At 40.1% G+C, this 19,458-nt stretch overlaps 2 protein-coding genes across 2 annotated transcripts; both read left to right on the top strand.

The window, feature by feature from the left end:
* Positions 1-1,449: 1,449 nt before the first annotated feature.
* Positions 1,450-2,391, top strand: LOC139155418 (olfactory receptor 14C36-like). Its single transcript, XM_070730548.1, has one exon. The coding sequence runs from the start codon at positions 1,459-1,461 to the stop codon at positions 2,389-2,391; it is 933 nt and encodes a 310-aa protein (XP_070586649.1). The 5' UTR covers positions 1,450-1,458.
* Positions 2,392-17,129: 14,738 nt separating this feature from the next.
* Positions 17,130-18,059, top strand: LOC139155417 (olfactory receptor 14C36-like). Its single transcript, XM_070730547.1, has one exon. It carries the CDS (start codon positions 17,130-17,132, stop codon positions 18,057-18,059), a length of 930 nt encoding a protein of 309 aa, XP_070586648.1.
* Positions 18,060-19,458: the final 1,399 nt, after the last annotated feature.

Below are 19,458 nucleotides of genomic sequence, written 5' to 3'. Positions count from 1 at the left end.
GTCAAACCCACAGCATTATGTTGTTGTCATATGATGTTTCATAATGTTTTTCCAGTTTGTGGAGCTAGAGTGGGCATGGCCTATATATGGTACCTCCAGCCTGCAGGCTGCCAGTTTGACACCTCTGATTTAGAGGAAAAGGGAAATAAACTGTGGCATGTTATAAAAAATAGTAAAAACTCAGGACAAGTTGATTAATTTGTATATTTTGGAAGAATGATAATTAGAGATAGGGGAAAGTTGAAGTACCTTTGAGTAATGCAAATGTTGGCAATAAGAGACAGAATAATACATGATCATTTGTATGTTTATTTTTATTTAAAAAATGACATTTAGTAAGAATGTTGTCTTTTAGCAAGGGATGTATTTGCTCTAATATAGTCATTATTCATTAGAGTCATTAGAAATTATAATTATTAGACAGTGTATATTTTAAATTATAGAAGAGAAAAAGTACGACAAGAGAAACTATAAGACTTAGTTAATCATTATATCTCAGTATAGTCTTTATTGTGTTCCTTAGGGAATGACTTTCTGAAACACAACTGAAAACAGAGATGATGCAATATGTTCCAATTTTGTGGCAAGGGTATTTACTTATTCTATTTATTCTCTAGGAGATTGGCAGAGTTATCTTGGAAGCAAAATTAGGAAAGGTAAATAGAAACTTCTATTCACTCAGTTATAAAAAAAGACATTTTATTAAATATCTTGTAATAGAAGTTTATTTTAAGAATATATTGATATATTTGACTTAATATTGCTGCATATATGCAATACAGTGTAATGCTAGGATTGAGGTGGGAAATGAAAAACAATGAAATTGATTTGCAGGTCAAAATTTAATGTTTATGGAAAAAGAAATATATTATTATCATAATTCTGATCGAAATCCTTGAAATGACATTTAAAGGACTTCTTTAATACTTGAAATATTGAATTTATCATTGTAATTATATTAAAAAATCACCTTGCTTGGAAATGCCTATATTTTTAGATATTTCCTTAGATATTTCAATTATTAAATTTTCATCAGAGAATATATCTTGTGCAATTAAAAGAGAAAATACTTTACTGAGTTTATGTAACAATAATACTTCTTTAGCTAGTCAGACCAACAATTTTAATTTTCATTTGCAGTGATGCAACTTAAAGATATTATTTTTAATTTTAAGGAAGTATTTTAACAATTTATCAAATTATTTAAGAGCAGTTTGTTGAACATAAAATTAAGTGAATTTATTGACTATTAGAATATGCTGCTGAATGTATAATATCAAAAATGACATGTTTAAGAAGGGTATGTTTAAAATCATCTTATATAAAAGACTCAGTCAGACTGATATAAACTTTACTCTGCAATCCTATATCCACTTATAATGTGTTGAGCAAGATTTGGTACCTCTGTTGATCTTTAATCATACTTTGTTTTTATGCAGAACAATTGAAATAAAGAGAATGGCCAATCAATCCACTGTGACTGAATTCCTTCTGATGGGTTTTTCTGATGACCATGATGTACAACTTCTGCTCTTTTTCCTGCTTCTATTTGTATACTTGATAGCTTTGGTTGGAAATTTATTCATTGTATTGGTTGTGATCCTGAATAACCACCTCCACATACCTATGTATTTCTTTTTGGTCAATTTATCCTTGACTGATATTTGTTATATCACAACCACTATTCCCAAATCAATGGCAGTTTCATTGACAGATAACAAAATGATTACTTTTCCTGGTTGTATGGCTCAAGTATTTTTAGTTATTGCTTGTGTAGGTTCTGAGGTTGCCTTGCTCACCATCATGGCTTATGATCGATACGTAGCTATCTGCCATCCTCTGCTATATAGCCTTATCTTGAACTGGGATGCATGTAATCAAATGGCTCTTGCTTCCTGTATTAGTTCCCTAATTTATGCTATGTTGCTAACCACCATAACATTTCAATTGCATTTCTGTGGATTGAACATCATTGAACAGTTTTTTTGTGATGTTCCTCAACTACAAAAGATTTCTTGCACTGATACAAAATTTAATCAAATTCTCATGTGGGTAGTTGGATTCATTGCAAGTTCATTTTGCACTGGATTTGTTTTTGTCTCTTATGGTTACATCTTCTCAGTAATTTTAAAAATTCCATCCACTCAAGGTAGATATAAAACCTTCTCAACTTGCAGTCCACACTTGACAGTCTATTCTTTATTTATAATTACATCTATGTTTTCATACTTGAGACCACAAACTCTTTCTTCTCCCACAATAGACTTACTGTCTGCTGTTTTATATGCTGTTTTGCCTCCCGTTCTGAATCCCATCATTTATAGTTTGAGAAACAAGGATATCCAAGAGGCAGCATGGAAAGTGATGTCAAAATCTAGTTTGGCATGTTGAATATTCTCCCAGTCTGATTAGCCAAGTAATATCAGGTGACTAGATCAAGGCAATGATTACAACAGCAAAATATGTCTCCTGGCTCTAGTCTCCTGATATTTCCTTCAAAATTAAAATGGACCCCCCCCCCACCCCCTTTTTAGACATTTGCAAGGCTTTAAAAATCTGATTATATGCCTGGTCCTGATTTTACTGATGATTTCATTGACAATCATTGCAGTATTTTTGTTGGTATGTGTGTGTATGTTTTAAATAGTTTCATAATGGTTAATTACCAAGAGTTAGTTGATTGAGACATGTCTGTATAAAAATTAAATTAAAAAATTCATTAAAATTAAAAGAAACTTCAAGATTTGGTTGATCCATTTTCACTGGAAAAAATTCTGTATATTATTGTCAGTGAGAAGATACAGAGAATATGAATGATTTCCCTATTTGCTCATTTCATCCATGGTAATCTTGGTTAATGTTCAAAAGCTTTGTGAACCCCTTTGATTATTGTGAAGGATTACATGCAGTACTGGTGGATGAGATATTTAAAGAAAAAACTTAGTATGTGATATTTTATATGATAATTGAACAAAGTCCTCTATTCTTCTTGTTTATTATTTTAACATCAATACAATAATTCTTTAATAATAATAATTTATTAGACTTGTATGCTACCCCTCTCCGAAGACTTTATCTTTTGGAATTATTTTGTTTCTGTATGATTAGAGTTTACCATTTTCATCAATTAATGATTTCATTTATTGGCATTTTGATGGTATGAGATATTATTGTAAATGTACCTTTGGATTTCTTGTGCCTTTATCAAATACAATCAGATACTATAAGGTATTTTTCTATTTGTTTTTGGCAGAGGGTAGGCAGTCAAAGCTGTTGCCAAAGATGTACCTCTTTTCAAAAGACCAGGCAAATGTATTGTTGAGTTTGTGTCCTCAAAAGAAATTGGATCTCATTCCTCAAATAATGTTTATGTACCTCAACCATTCTGTTTCACACCCATAAAAAGCTACACACCAAAGCTATTTCTCTTTATGGTTTCTGTTCACAAAATGTCTACAAATAGAAGGGTTTGAGGTGGGGGGCATGGATATGAGGGAATTCACCACAAACAGAACCTTTTCAAGGAACACTAAGCTAACCTTCAGAAGTCATTAATGAATTATTTCAAAAAAATTAGAAAAGGCTGAAAATACCAAGGTCAATGTCTCCGATCCTTAAAATAGTAAAATAGACATAATTTATAATTAGATTAAATAATTTTTAATAATTTAAAATGAACAGCAAAAAGAGAGGCAAAGTTTTAGTTACAGAAATTGTTAAATGGACTAACATTTTTTGGAATATTGGATTTTTGAATACTAAACTTTAAAATTACTGAATGGTAACATTATTAGTGGTAATATCAGTGCTTCTACTAGTACTAATGATGTTACCTAGTGGAATAGAATAGAATGGAATGGAATGGAGTGGAGTAGAATAGAATAGAATAGAATAGAATAGAATAGAATAGAATAGAATAGAATAGAATAGAATAGAATAGAATAGAATAGAATAGAATTCTTTATTGGCCAAGTATGATTGGACACACAGGGAATGTCAACCTTCGCTATGCTGCTACATTCGTTTGTTTGGTTGTCATAGAGATGGGGTGGGGTTAGAGATCAAGGGGGGTTGGGAAGCGTGCAGGAGGAGAGTTAAGTTTCAATTTCCTAGGTGTCAGGAGGAGACCGTTAGATGGAAAATTCCTGAAGAGTGATGGGAGGGGCAACATGTGCCACCTGATGAATCTGGACAACAGAGATTGGGCAAAAGCCAAACAGGAGGTGGAAAGGGGTTTTTTGATATATGCTGCATTGCACCATTTTCCTCAGACTTTTCTTTTCTTTCGATGCTTCAAGTTCTGATTTTGATAAATACACTTTTTTAACCTTTATTTAATTTATTTATTTATTAATTAGATTTGTATGCCGCCCCTCTCCGTAGACTCGGGGTGGCTAACAAACTTTATAAAAGGACTCTCAGTTTTATTTGTCTGAATTCTGACTGGCAGCTTGACAGAATTTCTCTTTGGTGCATATGCTCTCAGTGTACAAAAAATAAAATATATATTTGTCAAGAATCATGAGGTACAACACTTAATGATTGTCATAGTGTTCAAACAAGCAATCAGGAAATAATCAATATTAATATAAATCATAAGGATACAAGCAACGAATTACAGTCATGCAGTCATAAATCGGAAGAGATTGGTGATAGGAATTATGAGAAAAAACTAATAGTAATAGTAATGCAGACTTAGTAAATAGCTTGAAACTGGCGAGATAATTATTTGTTTAGCAGAGTGATGATGTTCAGGGAAAAAACTGTTCTTGAGGGTAGTGGTTGAAACAATTTATGTCCAGGATGTGATGGGTCTGTAAATATTTTCATGGCCTTCTTTTTGAGGCGTGCAGTATATAGGTTCACAATGGAATGTAGGTTAGCAGTTATTGTTTTTTCTGCAGTTCTGAAATCTGTGTTGGTCTTATTGGGTTGAAGAACCAAACCAGACAGTTATAGAGGTGCAGATGACAGACTCAATGATTCCTCTGTAGAACTGTATCAGCAGCTCCTTGGGCAGTTTGGGCTTCCTGAGTTGGCACAGAAAGAACATTCTTCATTGTGCTTTTTTGATGATGTTCTTGATGTTAGGCAACCATTTTAGGTTTTGTGATATGATAGAAAATAGAAAGTTGAAGGTGTCAAAGAAAAGAGTGCCAACCAGCTTGTAGGTCATGGCCTTCTCATGATCTCGCCCACTGGTTTCATGTAGATATTAAATAGCAAGGGGGAGAGGACCATCCCCTGAGGCATCCCACAAGGGAGAGATGTAGAGGTCGATCTCTGATCCCCCACTAACACCGACTGTGACCAGCCAGAGATGTAGGAGGAGAACCACTGAATAACAGTGCCTCCCACTCCCAACCACTCTAGCCATGAAGGCACCTCTGCAGGTCTCCAAGAAAAATGGCTTTTCCTTCGTCAGAAAGGTGAATGCCATTGGCTCGGTAGAAACCTGGCCTAGAAAACCTAATCTGGGGATGCTTAATAATACTACATCCCAGTTCCTTTACAATTCTGCCTATTGCCCTATTTATTGTCTTCCTAGTCTTGTCAACTGCCTTCAGATTTACTGCATTATGCCACACAATCCTTGGAAGGATTTCACAAAGAACTCAAAGGTCCTCGCCGGCTTGACAGATCACTGCCAAGCCCTTCAACACTCCAAAGTCATTGCCACCCAAGTGCAAGACTAACCACTTGGGAGCAACCACAGAGTGGTGCTTACCCAGTAATAAAGGTAGGAGCCCCTTTCAGTGAAGGCCTTTCCAGCACAGCCAGACCATATTGGCCCAATGGCCCAGCAACAGCTGTATCCTGATGACAGACTTCACAGCTCTCCTTCCAGCCCAGAAGATCATTCTGTGGCCACAAAGCAATACCTTAGGTTTCCCTCTTGACAGCCTATCTAGAAGTCAGAACAATAGGAGTTAGTCACAGCTGGGAGAAGGGCTTGGTTGACCGTATTTAAGTCGGGAAAGCACTCAACCTACAAAGTAGCAGACCAGTTGCATAACATGCACTCTCTTTGAGGACAAAGAGTTGACCACGTGGACAACTGCCAGATTATTGCACCAGAAGTGCACAGTCTTATTCCTAAACTCCTCCCCTCACAGCTCCAAAACTACCACTATTGGGGAAAATTCTAGGAAGGTGAGATCCTATCTGATGTTAGAAGCCATCCACTCAGGTGGCCAGTAAGAGTGATACCACCTGTTACCAAGGATGACCCCGAAGCCAAAAGCCCAGCAGCATCAGACCATAGCTGCAACTCAGCTTCCAGAAGAAGTTCCTGATGCCAAAAGGACACACTATTGAATTGTTCCAAATACTTCAGACAGGTGTGAAGATCTTCTTTGGCACCAGCACCAAGACGTACTCTATGATGAGGCACAATCAACCCCTTCATGGCCATGTACAGCCGACATAAGAAGGGCTGGCCCAGGGCGACTACCCTACATGCAAAGTTTAATAGACCTGCCAGTTCTTGTAGTTGTCACAGTGTAACTTTGTAGCTATCTAAGGCTTCCACAATCCTACTTCGTAGCTTGTCCAATTTTTCACTGGGCAGTCTACAAGAGGTTATACCTTGCGCAGAAATGGATAGGTTAATGTTAGAAATTAAAAATAAAGAAGAATCTGATTTTTACAAGTGTTTATTTATTTATTTATTATTTGGATTTGTATGCCGCCCCTCTCTGAAGACTCGGGGCGGCTCACAACAAGTGAAAAACAATCCAATACATAATCCAATTAATTAAAATATTTAAAAATTTTAAAAAACCCTATACTAACATACACACACACAAGCATACCATGTATAAATTCAACGTGCCCAGGGGGAGATGTTTAGTTTCCCCATGCCTGACGGCAAAGGTGGGTTTTGAGAAGTTTACGGAAGGCAGGAAGAGTAGGGGCAGTTCTGATCTCCGGGGGGAGTTGGTTCCAGAGAGTCGGTGCTGCCACAGAGAAGGCTCTCCCCTGGGGCCCGCCAACTGACATTGTTTAGTTGACGGGACCCGGAGGAGGCCCACTCTGTGGGACCTAATCGGTCGCTGGGATTCGTGCGGCAGAAGGCGGTCTCGGAGATATTCTGGTCCGATGCCATGAAGGGCTTTAAAGGTCATAACCAACACTTTGAATTGTGACCGGAAACTGATCGGCAGCCAATGCAGACTGCGGAGTGATGGTGAAACATGGGCATACCTGGGTAAGCCCATGACTGCTCTCGCAGCTGCATTCTGCACGATCTGAAGTTTCCGAACACTTTTCAAAGGTAGCCCCATGTAGAGAGCATTACAGTAGTCAAACCTCGAGGTGATGAGGGCATGAGTGACTGTGAGCAATGAGTCCCGGTCCAGATAGGGCCGCAACTGGTGCACCAGGCGAACCTGGGCAAAGGCCCCCCTCGCCACAGCTGAAAGATGGTTCTCTAATGTGAGCTGTGGATCGAGGAGGACGCCCAAGTTGCGGACCCTCTCTGAGGGGGTCAATAATTCCCCCCCCCAGGGTAATTGATGGACAGATGGGATTGTCCTTGGGAGGCAAAACCCACAGCCACTCCATCTTATCCGGGTTGAGCTTGAGTCTGTTGACACCCATCCAGGCCCCAACAGCCTCCAGGCACCGGCACATCACTTCTACCGCTTCGTTGACTGGGCATGGGGTGGAGATGTAAAGCTGGGTATCATTGGCATATTGATGATACCTCACCCCATGTCCTTGGATGATCTCACCCAGCGGTTTCATGTAGATGTTAAATAGCAAGGGGGAGAGGACTGACCCCTGAGGTACTCCACAAGGGAGAGACCTCGGAGTCGACCTCTGACCCCCCCACTAACACCAACTGCGACCGGCCAGAGAGGTAGGAGGAGAACCACTGAAGCACAGTGCCTCCCACCCCCAACCCCTCCAACCGGTGCAGAAGGATACCATTGTCGATGGTATCGAAAGCCGCTGAGAGATCGAGGAGCACCAGGACAGAGGATAAACCCCTGTCCCGGGCCCGCCAGAGATCATCCATCAACGTGACCAAAGCGGTTTCCGTGCTGTAACCGGGCCTGAAGCCCGACTGCTGGGGACCTAGATAATCGGCTTCTTCCAAGGACCGCTGGAGCTGGAGTGCCACCACCTTCTCGACAACCTTCCCCATAAAGGGAAGGTTGGAGACTGGACGATAGTTGTTAAGTACGGCTGGGTCCAGGGAAGGCTTCTTGAGGAGGGGGCGCACAAGCGCTTCTTTATAGAGTGTTGGAAAAACTCCCCTCCCCAAGGAAGCGTTGGTAATCTCCTGGGCCCAGCTCCATGTCACCTCCCTGCCGGCCAAGACCAACCAGGAGGGACACGGATCCAGTAGACAGGTGGCGGAACTCACAGCTCCAATGGCCTTGTCCACTTCATCAGGTGTCACCAGATCAAACTCTTCCCAGACAGGTGGACAAGTACGTGCCCCAGTCACCTCGACTGACTCATTGTCAGTCGACTCTGTTTTACAATTGGAGTTGAGGTCGGCCCAGATCTGAGCGACTTTATCAGCGAAAAACGTGTTAAACTCCTCGACACTACTCTGCAAGGGCTCCCCAACTCCCCCCTGGTTAAGAAGGGAGCGAGTCACCCTAAACAGAGCGGCCAGGTGGGATTCCGCTGATGCAATCAAGGCGGCATGGTACGCACATCTTGCCGCCTTGAGCGCCACTTTGTAAGTCTTAATAAAAGCTCTTACAAGTGTTCGATCAGATTCAGACCTACTCTTCCTCCATCGCTTCTCTAGATGTCTCTTTTGGCATTTCAACTCCTGGAGCTCCTCGTTGAACCATGGAGCTCTATGGGGTCTAGCGCCACGGAGAGGTCGCAAAGGCGCAATCCGGTCGAGAGCCTCCGCAGCAGCCGTATTCCAGGCCTCCGCAAGAGACTCCGCCGAACTGTGGATGAGTGCCTCTGGAATAACCCCAAGCGCCGTCTGAAAGCCCTCTGGGTCCATCAAGCGTCTGGGGCAGAACATCTTCATTGGTTCCGCCTCCCTGCGGGGAAGGATTGGAGCCAGGAAGTCAAGCCGTAGTAGAAAATGGTCTGACCATGACAAAGGCACTGCTTCTAAGCCCCTTAGTCTCAGACCATTACTCAATTGCTCGGAAAGGAATACCATGTCAGGTGCGTGCCCCCCCCTCATGAGTCGGACCCCGTACTACTTGAGTCAGGTCCATGGCTGTCATGGTGGCCATGAACTCCTGTGCCAACCCAGAGGTTTCGCCGAGTGATGGCAGGTTGAAGTCCCCCAAGACAATAAGCCTGGGGAACTCCATCGCCAACCCGGCTACCTCCTCGAGTAGCACAGGCAGGGCTTTTGACATGCAGCTGGGAGGCAGGTACGTGAGAAATAAGCCCACCTGAACCCCTAAGTCCAACTTCATCAAGAGTGACTCGCAACCCGCAATTTCCGGAGCAATGAGTCCACGTAGGCAAAGGCTCTCCCTGGCTATAATAGCCACTCCTCCCCCCCTTCCCTGGGGGGATGCCATATCTGAAACCCAGCTGGGCAAATTTCAGAGAGAGGAACACCTCCCTCTGGGCCCAGCCAGGTTTCAGTAATACATGCCAGGTCGGCCTCCTCATCCAGGATCAGATCCCGGATGAGGAGAGCTTTATTTACCACCGACCTGGCATTAAGCAGCAGCAACCTGAGCCCATGGCCAGAGTTACACTCATCACCAGTATCCAAGATTGGGCTCATGGAGCCAGAACAAGGGATCGTTATTAAGCAGCGGTCCCTCGTTCCCCTGGAATGGCTAACTCCGTGTCCCCCGCCATATCTGCCTCTCCCCAGCAACACAGGAATATTCTGACACTCTGCCACCCCAGAGATCGGTGCCCCATCTCCTCCCGCCTCTTGAGCATCAGGTGGGCCAAATCTACCATTCATACTCTTACCATTCATCTCATCCATACCGTAACCCCTCCCACCCCAGTCATCCCAATCATACCAGCCATTCAGCTCATGCACACAGGTAATTCTGTCCCAGTCATCCATTTAAATTTAGAACCCCCAATACTAAAAATAGATTAAATTGATAACAGTTTAAAACACTAATAAATATGTAAAAAATGCAATTCCCAGTTAATTAATTAATTAGTTAAATATTAAAACAGATAAAAATATAAAAATATAAAAATAGCTAAGAATAAAATGTATTAAGATGTATTAAAAATATAGAAAAATATAGAAAAAAGAGTCAGTCAGCAGTTCTTAAATAGTCAATAGCGAGGTGGTACCAAAGTCTAGGTAAATGGCTACTTAAGGTTTTATATAATTGTCCACTTAGCAATTTTCCAGGTTTCTGGGGAAAAAGATCACCAAAGTGCTGGCCCTGACCACTGACCAGCATCCCCAGTCCAAGTCCATATGGTTTAGTTATTATTTCCCCCAACTTCCTCAACCTTATGTTCTTCTTTTTTCTTGTCGTTTGTTTCAATTGCCTTCCAATGCCCGCTGTTCTTCCTGGGTGGCATCTCCCCTCACAATAGTCTCTCCGGCTCCAGGCCTGCACCATGGCCTCCATTTCAGTAGTCCCCCTGACAATGGGCGCCCCCACCATTTGGCGCCACAGCGTCCCGGGAACAGATTTAACACTGAAAGGTCCAGCCTTGTTCAATCTTGGTGCTCAGTCTCGGTAATATTCCCCAACAAAAAACCACCCGAAAGACATTCCAGAGCCTCAGGGCATCAAGGTCTTATTGAGGGTGCTCTCTCTCCAACCTCCAAATCTCCCCATCCTATCAAGCGCGGCAACAGAGGAAGGCAACATGCGGCGGGTGGGGGGGCGGCTGAGTTCTAATTAGCCGCCGCCATTCCCGCTTCCCAGCTGATCGGTCTGACAGTCTTTACAGCAAAGGAGCAAAGGAGACAGCGAAGAAGACAGAAGACACGTAGCAAATGTTCACCCTCCGAGCCACCGGGCTGCAAACGAGCTGCAAACGGGCTGTTCGGTGCCTCCGACTCCCTCCCGACAGCCCAACAGAGCTCAGCTGGGAGAGGTTGTATTGGTGGTTAGAGAAAAAGAAAAACAGCGTGGTTAATGTACAATAGAATAATATTTAATTGACAAAGCCATTGCCTGGTAATAAATTTATTGTTAATATAAAGGTATAAGATGTTTTTTATAATTTAAGACGTGTATTTTTTTCAAAACTGGCAAATATAAATAATTTAATAGAGCTATAATAGAATGTTACTATAGTTGGAACCGTTTTTCCAATAGGATGTGCTGCAAATCCGTCCAAATACTGTTTGTTTTTTGTTTTTGTTTTTTTTAAATGTCTTTGTGTCGCTTTATGTATTATATGTATATAAATAAAGACAAACTTTAATTTAAAAAAAAAACAAGACTGCACAGTAGAGTCGAGTTCAATACCTAGAAAAGTGATCCTGGAGGCTCAATCTTCTCAGGGGCCAAAGGGACTCCCAAATAAGAACACAAGGCTCCAAAGCCCGACATAAGTGCGAGGTATTGGCCTGTATGGGCAGGGCCCACCACTAGGAAATCGTCCAGGTAATGAATGATGGACTTGGAACCCATCCTTCTCCTGCGTGCCCAATTGAGCAAGGAGTTAAAGCACTCAAAAAGCACGCAGGACACGGAACAGCCCATAGGCAGTGTCCTGTTGACATAGAATCCTCCCTCAAACTGGAAACCCATGAGCTCGAAGTCATCCAGGTGGATGGGTAATAGTCTGAAAGCTGACTTAATGTTGCACTTACCCAATTCCACATGCCCGGACCATGGATACAGCTGCATCAAAGGAAAGTGTACCAGACCAAGCAGGTGCCCTCCGATATGAAGTCGTTCACTGACTCCCTCCGGGGAAAGGACAAGTGGTGAATTAAGCGAAATTCACCACTGGCCTTTTTGGTGAGCACATCCAAAGGGGAAATCCTGAGAGTGGGAATGGGCAGTGACAGAAAGTCGCCCAACACCCAGCCCTCTATCACTTTCTTCTCAATCTTGTGCCTCACAATGTCTTCACATCCCCCAACTGACTTCAGGTTGCTGGAGGTGAAGGCAAACCCTCCCTAAAACCCCAAAGAAGTGCAGCTGTGCTTTTAGGGGTATGTGTGATAACCCTTTAACAAGGCCTCCAATCTGTCCAGCTTAACTGGGCTGGGGCTCTTTTCCTTGAGGCAAAGGGTGTCACTTTCCTTGAGCACTATCCTTGCTAGATTTTGCCCCCCCCCCCAGTGTGGAAGCATCCTTGCCTAGCAAGGTAGTTTCTTGCTGTGATTATGGAGTCAGGGAAGGATGTGTTTAGCCATGTTTCGCAGACAAAAATAATTTTGAAGGTGTCGGTTTTTAGTAGTAGTAGGAATTTGGGTATTTTTTTAACCACACTTTTTACATTGATTAGTTTACATTTGAGATTAGTATTGGATTCCCAGTGCATGGCTGTTCTTCTGCTTTTGGCTTGTACATTTGCACGTTCTCCTGTTTCAGCACTCAGTGCCAAAAAGGTTTGCCAATACTGGTCTATTAACATTGGGGTAAGGGAGCAGAGGTTTTTAACTCTTCTTTGTAGCTCTAATATAATTGTTATAATAGTTCCTGTGGATATTTGCAGGTTGGACATGACTAATTTCCCACTAGCAGGAATTCCTGCCTCATTACCACTTTTAGTTTGTTAATATCTGCTGTCTTGCTGGGATCCAGTTGTTCTAATTTTGTCAACTCAATTACAGTATAATTCATTTAAATCAACACAAATGGCATTGGGCATTTTGTCTTGATGCTATAGTACAGTGATTTTCAACCTTTTATGAGCCATGGCACATTTTTTACATTTACAAAACCCTGGGGCACATTGAGTGGGGGAGGGGGGTGGCTCAAAAAAGTTTGGACAAAATTTTTCTCTCTCTCTTACTCCCTTTCGCTTTATTTCTCTTTCCCTCCCTCTTTCTCTCCCTTCTTCTTTTTTCTCTCTCCATCCCTCTTTCTTTCTCTCTCTCTCTTTCTTTCTTTCCCTCTCTCTCTTGCTCTCTCTCTTGCTTTCTCTCTTGTTCTCTTTCTCTCTTGCTTTATCTCTCTCTCTCTCTCTCTATCTTGCTTTCTTTCTCTCTCTCTTTCTCTCTCTCTCTTTCTTTCTTTCTTTCTCTCTCTCTCTCTTGTTTTCTTTCTCTGAGCTTCGCGGCACACCTGACCATGTCTCACGGCACACTAGTGTGGCACGGCACACTGGTTGAAAAACACTGCTATAGTAAACTCTGTACTGAACACAGAGTTGAATAAGATGATTTTTACTATACAAAAGGTTGTTTAGAGTAGGTAGCAGAATGAATGAAAATCAGTATAAATATGACAATGAAACACAGGCTGTTGTCCAAATACAGCCCATTATATTATTTTATGATTTAATAAGTTAATTATTCTTAATTAACTTAATTAACTAAGAAAGCAGGTATGATTCTATAATACAATTGCTAAGACTAGTGGGAACAATAAAGCTTCAACATGGATTTTTGATGGTTCTCAGGGGATGATTCCCTAAAGCTACAGAAAACAATAGTGATAAAATATTTCTTGGTCTGTGCTACATATGAAAATCATATTCAAGAAAAACGGTACACTGATCTTCAAAGAGAACAAAGGTAATTACAATATTTTTACTTTATCTCCAAGAATTATTTCTTGGAGTTGTAAAGGTGTTCAATCTTGGTTCTGAGAATAACATTGAGTGTAAGTAATTGTTAATAACATATAGAGTGTGTAATTTTAGAAAGTGTTCTCTTTTAAACATGATTACAATATAATCAATGTATTTTTTTATTTGAATAGTGGCAACCCATGTTATCGTTATTATATTTATATATTTTAATAGTGTTATGATAGGAATGTGATTAAAGGCCAGATACATTATTGTTTTAATAGTAGCAATAGTATTTAGTATTTCATACTTGTCATTAAAAAGTATCTCCAAATGTATGTATGTATACGTATTGTGTTTGCTTTTCAAGTTAGTTTTTCTACTACCTCTTTATTATCTGAGATAAATAGTTATTATTACCTACTTATCTCACAGAAAAAAGAGGTAGTAGAAAAACTAACTGGAAAAGCAAAAACTATTTATCCAATGTTCAGAGAAAATCCAGGTTAAAAAAAATCTATTTTTCAACAATATTGATCTAATATGTTTCAGATGAGAGAATCTTCCAGACTGAGAAAATAGTGTACTGTACTTATGGTAAGTTCTCCTTAGATGATTTCAGTAATAAGTACAGTCTGTCAGATATCCCAATCTTAAACTTTTTGGACCATAATTTAACTTTATTCATTAGTTCATGATGCTAAAATGTGTAAGGATGTCAAGCAGTTCCTGCCTCCCAATGCTGGAATTATAATACAATCAGGTTTCTTATTTGTTTGTTCATAAAAATTATTAGATGCCCATCTTGTCACTCATTAACTCAGAGCGGCTCAATACTGTAACTTTCATTCACACTGCCTTATATCATAGAGCAACTAATTATTTAGCTTATTGACTCTTTCATTGAATTTCAAATTGTTCATTAATCACTCAACTTTTACTATATGAACATGAATAAATACTACTTTCAGTAATAGTATCCATTGACACTTAGGAAACTATATTAACTTTTTGGGGAACCTAGCTTAAACACTGTAACAAAGTAAATATGCCAATTCTGTAAATTTGAAGGAGATATTCAGAAAGGTGATGAAGTAAGGATTTTTCTCCCTGGCCTCACATGTGCTTTAGAAAGTTGCCATGTGAATATTTAATGTAACTCTTAATGTTTTCAGCAGGTTATACTGTGTTGATAGAATCACAATACAGAGGCAGAGGTACATCAGTTGCACTCATTTCTTTGAACAGCAATAAGAATCTCTGAGCACCTTCGTGCCTATCTCTTTTTTTAACCTTTCTGTCTCTACTTTATACCTATGTTATGTTAAAAAATACTACAATACTATACAGTGGTACCTCTACTTAAGAACTTAATTTGTTCCGTGACCAGGTTCTTAAGTAGAAGCAATTTTTCCCATAAGAATCAATGTAAAAGCAAATAATGCATGCAAACCCATTAGGAAAGAAATAGAACCTTGGAATTTGGGTGGGAGGAGGAAGAAGAAGAGGAGGACAGTCGCTGCTGAAGGAAGAAGGTGAGGTGAGGGTAATAAAAAAAATCCAAAACTTTAAGGCTTTAAAAAAAGAAAAGAGGGAATCTGAGGCAGCAGCCAGAGAAAGGAAAATGCTCCGTTCACTCTGGGCTGCCCAGAGCGAAGGGAGCGTTTCTTTTCTCTGGGCGCTGGCAAAGGTTTATTCCCTCTCCAACTGCCCAGAGAAAGGAAAATGCTTTGTTCACTCTGGACTGCCAAAGCCTCCTTAAACACCACCAAAAGGCTCCTCTGGCAGCCCAGAATGGCTGGGATTAAAGGGGGAATGGCAGGAAACTGGCCGGTCCTTTGTGCTGCTCTCAAATTTCCTGGGAAATTTTTCCAGGCTTGGGTTCTTAAGTAGAAAATAATTCTTAAGTACAGGCAAAAAAATCTTGAACACCCGGTTCTTATCTAGAAAAATTCTTAAGTAGAGGCGTTCTTAAGTAGAGGTACCACTGTACTTGTATGACAAATAAATAAATAAATTGACTATTTTACATATTTCAATATTTCATTTTTCTTGCTTAAAAGCAATAAAGATATCTATCTATCTATCTATCTATCTATCTATCTCTCGTTCTCTATCTATCTATCTCTATCTATCTATCTGTCACATGTCTTTGCTGAATTTGAAAATTAAGGGAGACTAGGATAGATCTATTTCGGCCTTATTCTGGCCTCATCAGCTAGCCATAACCTTACTGGGACTTGAACTTGCAGCCTTTCCCTTGTATGGCAGAGAATTTATTTATCTATCTATCTATCTATCTATCTATCTATCTATCTATCTATCTATCTATCTATCTATCTATTTGATTTTTATGCCGCCCTTCTCCTTAGACTCAGGGCGGCCTACAACATGTTAGCAATAGCACTTTTTAACAGAGCCAGCCTATTGCCCCCACAATCTGGGTCCTCATTTTACCCACCTCGGGAGGATAGAAGGCTGAGTCAACTTTGAGCTGGTGATGAGATTTGAACCGCTGACCTGCAGATCTACAGTCAGCTTCAGTGGCCTCCAGTACAGCACTCGACCTGCTGCACCACCCCAGTTCTTCTAGGTTACAGTATCCTCTAGGTTACAGATTAACTTCTAGGTTACAGTATCCAATCCCTTCAGCTCTCTACCAGGGAAGGGTTACATCACAACTCCTTTTTTGCCTCTTGCCTTTAAATATGTTACATACATACATACATACATACATACATACATACATACATACATAAACATATGTGGTTAATAATGAAAAGAAAGGGAGACTACTATAGATCTATTTCAGGCTTATTAGCCTTCATCAGGTAGCCACCCTTTTTTATAGTGGGATTTGAAACTGGGGCTTCTGCCTTGTAAGGCAGAGGTGTTAGCCATTAGCTCAACTCCTATATCAGCTTGTATCAGGGAAGGGTTATGTGTGATTTTTTGTCGAATCAGCCTGGTATGTCACAGCTCCTTTTTGCCTCCAGGCTCCACCAGGGTCCATATTCCAAGGCAGATAAGTTTTTTATAGCTGACAACTATAATCTATAGATGTAACATATTTTGCTGATAATGAAAAGGAAGGGAGACTACTATAGATCTATTTCAGGCTTATTAATCTTCATCAGGTAGCCACACCCTTTTTTTACTGGGATTTGAACCTGGGGCCTCTATCTATTAGGCTACAGGCTCATCTCCTGTATCAGCTTATTTTGATGAGATCTCACTTGTCATCTTCAGGCTGGTGCTTTTGTCCTTGTGCTAGGGCGAACACAGTGAGACCTGAACTGCCTATTTATATATATATATAGTAATAAATCAATGACTTCTGGAATGTTAAATAGAATTTGCTATGCGACACACACTATTGGTATCCCAATCCTACAATATTATTAAATGAGAAATTTATAAAATGGTATAGAAAATATTGTGAAAATTATATTCTTCACTAATTCATTTAACTATTTTCTACAGGATTCAAATAGACAAAAATGGTCAACCAATCTTCTGTGACAGAGTTTGTTCTGATGGGATTTTCTGATGATCCAGATTTGCAAATATTGCATTCTATGATGTTCCTTATTGTTTACATAACAGCTTTAATAGGGAATAGTCTCATTATAACAGCAGTGGCAGCTGACCGTAATCTTCACAGTCCCATGTATTACTTTTTGGTCAACCTTTCTATTTTAGATATTTGTTCCATCTCTACAACAGTTCCAAAATCCATAGCTGTTTCATTGACAAACAACAAAGTGATTTCCTTTGCTGGATGTGTTACTCAAACCTTTTTAATCATTATATTTGTTGGTGGTGAACTTGCTTTGTTAACTATCATGGCTTACGACCGTTATGTAGCTATTTGTCATCCTCTGCAATATAGACTGATAATGAATTGGAATGCCTGCATTCAAATGGTAGCAATCTCCTTTGTATTAAACCTGATCCATGCAGTGTTAGAAACTAGTTTGACTTTTCGATTAGATTTCTGTAAGTCCAATGTGATTGGCCAATATTTCTGTGATATTCCTCAGCTACAAAAGATTTCTTGCACAGATACAAAATTCAATGAAACATTGATCCTTGTTAGTGGGTTCTTTTTGGATTCTTTTATTTTTGCATTCATCTTTGCTTCTTATACCTATATCTTTTCTGCAGTGATGAAAATTCCATCAGTGCAAAGCAGGCATAAAGTTTTTTCTACCTGCATTCCCCACCTAGCTGTTTTTTCTTTATTTATCATCACTGCAGTATTTTCCTATATGAGACCCAAATCACTCTCTACCCCAGTTGTGGATTTGCTTTCTGCTGTTTTATACACAATCTTGCCACCAGTTTTGAATCCTATTATTTATAGCTTCAGGAACAAGGATCTACAAAAGGCTCTTAGGTCTTTAAAAAGTAATCATTTTACAACATGATTGCAATCACTAATGTCTATGAAAATGATAGGTTGGGTACAAATATAGTGCAATTAAGCATTTGCAGTTTCTTTGTATTCATTACTAATATATTTCACTGACATAATTGATTTTAATTTGAATGTGATTTCTTTTATTCAGGATTTAATAGCTTTATAGATGTCATTAAGCATAACACCCATATTTCTACCAAATGAAGTGTATTACCTGATTTTCCCACCTCCTGTTTTTTGTACAGAACAACAATGCTTTTGAATAGATTTGGCTAAAAGGGAAGTTGATCAGAAATCACCCAATATGTTTCCAGAAATGAGAATGAATTAGTAGTTGGATCAACATACTACATTTGCTGTTTAGATAGAGAGAATGATAGACATGTCATACATTAGATAGATAGATAGATAGATAGATAGATAGATAGATAGATAGATAGATAGATAGATAGATAGATGATTGATAGATAGATAGATAGATAGATAGATAGATAGATAGATAGATAGATAGATAGATAGATAGATAGATAGATAGGATGGTACATTTTTTCTGTAACACATTGTAGAACTATATCTGCAGTTATTAAGAAAGAATAGAATACAATAGAATAGAAGAGAAGAGAATAGAATAGAATAGAACGGAACGGAGTGGAATGGAATAGCCAAATTGGAAGGAACCTTGGAGGTCTTATAGACAATACCTGCTTAGCCAGTTCAGACAAATGGTTATCTGACCTCTTTTTAAAAACTTCCAGTACTGGAGCATTCACAACTTCTTGAGAAAAGTTGTTCCATTGATTAACTTTTCTAACTGTCAGGGAATGCTCAGATCTGGACTGGTCTTGACTCCAATTGGAGTACAGAGTCGGCTGACAATGAGTCAGCCAAGGTGACAGGGGCCCATCTTAGTCCATCTGTTTGGAGTGAGTTTGACCTGGTGACACCTGATGAAGTGGACAAGGCCATTGGAGCTGTGAGTTCTGCCACCTGCTTGTTGGACCTGTGTCCCTCCTGGCCAGTTTTGGCCAGCAGGGAGGTGACATGGAGCTGGGTCCAGGAGATTACCAATGCTTCTCTGATGGAGGGGACCTACCCGGCTCCCTACAATGAGGCACTTGTGCGCCTCTTCCTCAAGAAGTCTTCCCTGGACCTAGCCATATTTAACAACTATCGTCCTGTCTCCAACTTTCCCTTTATGGGGAAGGTTGTTGAGCAGCTGGTGTTGCTCCAGCTCCAGTGGTCCTTGGAAGAAGTGAATTATCTACACCCTCAGAAGTCAGGAATCTAGCCCAGGTACAGCATGGAAACTGCTTTGGTCTCACTGATGGATGATCTCTGGTGGGCCCGGGACAGGGGTTTATCCTCTGTCCTGGTGCTTCTTGACCTCTCAGTGGCTTTCGATAGCA

The sequence above is a fragment of the Erythrolamprus reginae genome, unplaced genomic scaffold (assembly GCF_031021105.1).
Source record: "Erythrolamprus reginae isolate rEryReg1 unplaced genomic scaffold, rEryReg1.hap1 H_18, whole genome shotgun sequence".
NCBI classification, from domain to species: Eukaryota; Metazoa; Chordata; class Lepidosauria; order Squamata; family Dipsadidae; genus Erythrolamprus; species Erythrolamprus reginae.
The sequence above is the reverse complement of the archived record's forward strand: the minus strand, read 5'-3'. Positions and strand labels throughout refer to the sequence as shown.